The sequence below is a fragment of the Perognathus longimembris genome, chromosome 15, assembly GCF_023159225.1.
Source record: "Perognathus longimembris pacificus isolate PPM17 chromosome 15, ASM2315922v1, whole genome shotgun sequence".
NCBI classification, from domain to species: Eukaryota; Metazoa; Chordata; class Mammalia; order Rodentia; family Heteromyidae; genus Perognathus; species Perognathus longimembris.
In genome coordinates, this window is record NC_063175.1 from 20,687,214 (window position 1) to 20,693,342 (window position 6,129).

The following is a 6,129-nucleotide window of genomic DNA, read 5'->3' on the forward strand; positions in this document are numbered from 1 at the left end:
AAGAGACTCTGAGCTCTGTGGAATGAGGTAGAAGTTTCCCCATTGCTGCTCTGTGTATGGGCCAGGCTCAGGGCGACCCTCTTGTTTTCCTTTTGGCACAAGGTATCAACCTCTCCTGCCCCACCCTCCTACATGCATCATTTGCTCTGGTGACACCTTCAAACCTCACCCAACCACCAAACCTGGGACATATGCATTTTCTTGACACTGCTTTATGGCTACGTGGAATGGTCAGGCCCAGCTGACTCTCTGAAGAAGAAAGAGTGATTCCTGTTGGCTGGAAAGCTCAGCCATCCCTGCATGTCTGGGAGCTGTAGGTAATGAATTCTTTCTCTTCTGCTTGGTTGCAGAGTATCCCCCAACGCAGTTTTGTGGGATGCCTGAAGAATTTCCAGTTGGATTTAAAACCCTTGGGTTCCCCTTCTTCAAGCTTTGGGGTGTCTCCCTGCATGGGTGGCTCTTTGGAGAAAGGCATCTACTTCTCCCAAGGAGGAGGACACATTGTCATGGGTAAGGAGCAGTTTAGATAAGAGTTCATCTTTTCAGTCTGAAGAAATCTAGGGGCTAGGTTGTTTTTTTTTTAATTCTGGTGATTAACTGGTTTCTTTTTTTCTTTTATAAGCTAACTCTGTGCTGTTGGGGCCACAATTTAAGCTTGTTTTCAGCATCCGCCCAAGAAGTCTCACTGGAATCCTAATCCACATCGTCAACCAGCTGGGACCGCATCTGAGTGTGTATATGGAGGCAGGAAAGGTGTGTGGCAGCCTGATGACCTGGGGTGGGGAGGGGGCACCAGGCTCTACTTCTGGACCACACTGGGTAAAGTTCTGGTGGAAGGTAGAACTCAGATGTATGGTTCAGTCTTTGGGACTAACAACATCTTCCTTGAGCAAGTAGTTTTATCATCATGTTTTCTGTTCTTCATCTGTAAGTCAAGAAATCTTTGGGCGGAATTCCAGCTACATCACTTAGAGTTATGTAAATTATGGCTTAGTCTCAGTAGCTATAAACTTTGGAGATAACTCTCCTATTCTCATGCCAAGACTAGAGAAACTGTTGTGTGCCCCCATAAATGTGCATCTTCCCTCCTGCCCATCACCCTCATTACAACCCTACTTTTATTCAGAAGGGGCATGGCCAGGATTACTGGGCTGTGTATTCTCACCAGCTGTCTGCAGTAGGCCATACTGTGCCCATGGCCCCATACCCAGAGCCCTGCACCCGTGACCCTACAACGTACCCATTGCCCCACACAAGTCCCCTGATTCTCTCTGCACAATTCAGTCCCACAGTCCCTTCAGTCAAGCCTGCTAGCGGTCCCGCTCTGGCTTTCCTTTGTCTCTTCATGGGTTCCTTCTTCTACCTCTACTTCTTGCAGGCCCATCCTTTCCATCGCTCACAGGCTCAGTTGGTATTTCTAACCACTGAGTTATGTCTTTTTCTTTTCCAAAGAAGACTCCATAAATCTCAAATATTTCCACGAAGCCTTGGGGAGCTAAAGCCTCAAGCCAAGGATCGATGCAAAGCCATTTTCTTTCATCTCCATTCTTCCACAGTTTATTAAATGTGGGGATAACAAGTCCCAGAAGTAAATAAAATAGCCTAAACTCCTAAAAAAAACTTTTTTTTCACTGTTAGGGATGAAACCAGAGCCCTTCTCATGCTACACAAATGCTGTCTCACTAATACATGCCCATCTCTACATTTGTGTGTGTGTGCGTGTGTGTGTATGTGTGTGTGCATGCGCACGTGAGTGTGAGTGCCAATAATGCTCAGAGCTTGAGCATTGTCCCTTAGCTTTTTCTCTCAAGGCTGATGCTGTTACCACTTCAGCCACACCTCCAGTTCTGGTTTTTTGATACGTATTTGGAGATACGAGTCTCACAGACTTTCCTGCCCAGGCTGGCTTCAAATTCTGATCCTCAGATCTCAGCTTCCCAAGTAGCTAGGATTATAGGTATGAGCCATGGGTGACCAGCTATAGAATTTTTTTTTAACTCCAATTGTAGCCATTTTGTCTGTGCAGGTCTCCAATCACCTGGAGAAGCTTCAAGCAACTTCCTGCTTGGCAGGCATTGGGGACATTGGCAGATTTTTAGGCAGGGTCTCCAGTGACAGCATGTGGATAAGAAAGGGTGCAAAGGAAACAAGATCTAGACTTGATGACCTTTATAATGGTATTGGCATTGTTTACCTCAGAAGTTGCCTATGAATAGTCTGCCTCCATCTAACTACAGGCAAATCAAATATAAATTATTTATAAGTGGACTTATTTTAGTTTTCCATTCCATTCACCTCGATTCAACCCATGGAGGATCTTGGAGAAGTTTTTAGAGACTGAAAAGTAGGAACGTGGGATTCTGCACCCAAACATGTGCACTGCCTAGTATCCCTGCCCCCTTCCCTTCCCTGGCCTGCCCAGCACAGTCACAGTGTATAGCTAGTTCAGTGTCTTGGGTGAGAACTCTGTAGACAGTGCAGTCATGGGATTGCTCATCCTTCCAACCAGAGCTACTGTTTCCTATTCATTGCCTTGTATTCCAGGTCACAGCCTCTGTGAACATCGGGGCAGGTGGGGCCTTGACATCGGTTACACCAAAGCAGTCACTGTGCGATGGACAGTGGCACTCAGTGGCAGGTATGACACGACACCTTTTAGCCTTTTGTTTATACAATAAAATAGTCTCCTTCCAGCTGGATGCTAGTGGCTCACACCTGTAATTCTAGCTACGCAGGAAGCTGAGATCTGAGAATCTCAATTCAAAGCCAACCCAGGCAGGAAAGTCGATGATATTCTCATCTCCAATTAGCCACCAAAAAGCCAAAAGCTCAAGTGGTAGAGTGCTAGCTTTGAGCATAAAGAGCCCAAAGACAGCACCTATGCCCTGAGTTCAAGTCCCAGGACTGGACACATACACAGAAAAATAGTCTCCTCCGATCTGGTTTTGATTATCTCAAAGGATAGCCTCAGTCCATCCATCCTTCATGCCTGACCCAGGGCTCTCCAGTAGTGACAGACATAGCCACTTCCAGTTATTATCAAGGGACTCCTGCACTTAGAAATGTATGCAGATTTACTTGTCCATTCTCAATCCCAACTGTGTTTAGATTAATTCATAGCTTCTGCCTTCTGCTGTCCATAGCATGCCGAGTTTTAGGGTTTGAGAGGAATTTCTCGAGGCCAGCAAATGGAGAAGCATATCAGTTTTCAAGGTACTATGACACAGTACCTTACTAAACTATGAAAGAACAGAGGTCAAATCTCAGTTCTGACTTCCTGTGTGACCAGGCCATAGGCAGTTTGAATAAATATTCCTCATTCCCTGTTTCCTCATCTGTAAACAGAGATTCAAATAGTGCATAGCTCCTAGAGATGTGAAAATGAAATGTGTAGGACACTATGTGTAAATGCTTATGGGTTATTTTTGTCAACACAATGCTAATGAACAAGGAAGATAAAGCAATGGTGAAGGGCAAGCATTGCCTCTCAGAATCTGTTACAGTAGTAATAACTCGTGGATATTGCTTTAGGCATATCTGAACCTGTGTTGGCTAAAATATCTTTTGTAGAAAATGGAGTTTCTTGTGCTAACTTGAAAGCAAACCACCTTGAGTTTTGTTACAATTGTTAACCCAAAAGGAACTTTTTATATCAAAGGTCAACTTTGTGTATGCTATCTTTGGCATCAGTTTTGCTAAGTGAGCGTCTTCTTGGACAATAGCCAAAATGGCATGAAGTAGGCATGACATTTGGAGTCAGAGCTTGAAGCTCAGTTCTTGAGAACCACACCATCTGGTCAAGTCCTCAGAGAGCACATCTCCTACCTGGGAAAGGCAAACAATGCTGTCTTCTGCACAGCTTCATTTTAAGGACTCAATTCAGCAATGTGTGCAGAAGCACCTAACACTGCATGGTGTTAAGAAGTTAGTGGAGTTTATACCAAGTCTAATGGAATACCTGTGCCTACAGCTCCATGGGTCAGTGGCAATGTGCCCAGACAGAGTGAATGGTGATACAAGAAAGAGTCTGGACCTGAAACAGTGGGAAGAGGCTGGCTCTCCTCTAGTGATAGACCTAAACCCACTTCCTTTATTCTAGTCACAATCAAACACCACATCCTGCACTTGGAATTGGACGCAGATAACAGCTACACTACTGGACAGTTCACTTTTACATCTAACAGCACCCAGGGGCCACTATACATTGGAGGTGTCCCAGGTAACTTTGGTCCTGACTTCTATACCTGTTGTCCCCCATCTACTGTCAACCTTCTCTTCCTAATCCAGCACTATGATGCTCAGCACATAGGGACTGGCAGGGCAGCCCTGGCTGGGCAGTGGAGATGGTGAGGTCTTTGAGCCAGCATGCAGGGAAACTCAGTTGCTGGCAATCCAGGCCCACAGCAGCAATCCAGTTCCCCCTGTCCCAAGCCTGTAACTGAGAAGCCTATAACCTCCCTCAAGTGGTTGCATTAATCCAGAAATCTGTTATCAGCCAAGAATCAGGAAAAGGGTTGAAGGTCTGATCTCTATTTCCCCAGGCCTTTAGTCTGATCCCTGAGTTATCGTGGGGCCAGGATGGGAAAATCAGGTAGACTGAGATAGTCAAGTTTAGGACTGGAATTTTGCCTAGCAAAAGCCTTTTCATTCTCCCCTGTTTTATGTCTCATCAGATAGTCTGGTTGTTAATTTTAGAGACTTTTCATAACCCATAAGAAGCTGCCGAGTTCAGAGTTATTATCTATTGATTTGGATGGCAGAAGCTTCTTCTCTGTGGACTTGAGAGAAGTGCTGCTGTCCATTTATCAGAGCTGTTTGGCATCAGGTGCCTGGTGGAAGGGGAGGAAGTGACTGGTGGGCTGAGAAGGAGGGTCCTTCTGGCTTTCTAATCAAACTCCTTTACAACTCATCGTGCATTTATTTGACAGTCTGAGCTGAGTACCTCCTCCTTTTCTCCTTCAGCAAACTTGAAGACACTGATGATTCCTGTCTGGAGATCATTTTTTGGCTGTCTGAAGAATATTCAAGTCAACCGCATCCCTGTCTTTGTCACGAAAGCCACAGAGGTCCAGGGGTCTGTCCATCTGAATGGTTGCCCTGACCACTAACCTCGAGTTGTAACACACAGGGAAATTCACCCTCAAGAGCACCATCTAACTTCTGTGCCTCACCCCAACTCAAGGTCATCCTTGCCTCTAGACACCATCAGCACAAATCTCCTTTCCAGTTCCAATACATACAGCTATCATTTGGGCTTTCAGTGCTACATAAGCATTTTGTGAAAAATGCAAGTCCCATGTCTCAAAGAAGATGAACAAATTGTTATCCACACATGTTATTCAGACACAATATCTTTGGTATTATTACTTCCCACAAAAAATAAATGTCTTTTAAGAAACATTTTTCCACTTGTAGATCAATTCTGTTAAGTGCACTTAAAAAGAAGGAAACTTTTAAATATGTTACAGGGCTGTAATTTATGGGGTTAAAAGTTGTGCAACCTGGGGGCTGGGGATATAGCCTAGTGGCAAGAGTGCCTGCCTCGGATACACGAGGCCCTAGGTTCGATTCCCCAGCACCACATATACAGAAAACGGCCAGAAGCGGCGCTGTGGCTCAAGTGGCAGAGTGCTAGCCTTGAGCGGGAAGAAGCCAGGGACAGTGCTCAGGCCCTGAGTCCAAGGCCCACGACTGGCAAAAAAAAAAAAAAAAAAAAAAAGTTGTGCAACCTGCTCTTCAAATTAATGATATTTTATGAGCATAAATCCAGAGTTTGGTGATCATTGTTAATTATATTAATGCCTCAACACCTGTTCAGTGTGTGATCCACCACGCAGTCTTCTACAAGTAATTATTGAATACTTAATGGGAGGTTCTGTGTGCTCAGTGTATGAACCATAGTGAAGTCTAAAAAGTAATTGCTCGAGACAGTGTGTGATTGAATTGGAGAAATGTAATATTCATAAAACAGTAGCATCAAATCAGTTAATTAATGAAGTCCATTGGCTTCCTAATCTTTGCCTTCCTCTATCTGCTACCAACAAGTTCACATTATGATGATTGATTTGTGATAGATATGAGTGTGTGTGTGTGTGTGTGTGTGTGTGTGTGTGCATGTGTGCATACATG

General features: G+C 44.6%; 1 protein-coding gene across 3 annotated transcripts in view; it reads left to right on the forward strand.

The window, feature by feature from the left end:
- Lama3 (laminin subunit alpha 3) overlaps positions 1–5,770 on the forward strand; it is a 214,209-nt gene extending 208,439 nt beyond the window's left edge. For all 3 annotated transcript variants that reach the window (XM_048363240.1, XM_048363241.1, XM_048363242.1), the window contains 6 exons: positions 351–510; positions 623–753; positions 2,545–2,638; positions 4,100–4,219; positions 4,963–5,491; positions 5,721–5,770. In XM_048363240.1, coding sequence (XP_048219197.1) covers positions 351–510; positions 623–753; positions 2,545–2,638; positions 4,100–4,219; positions 4,963–5,108 — 651 coding nt within the window. In that variant the 3' untranslated portion in view covers positions 5,109–5,491; positions 5,721–5,770. The remainder of the gene's footprint in view (positions 1–350; positions 511–622; positions 754–2,544; positions 2,639–4,099; positions 4,220–4,962; positions 5,492–5,720) is intronic.
- Positions 5,771–6,129: the final 359 nt, after the last annotated feature.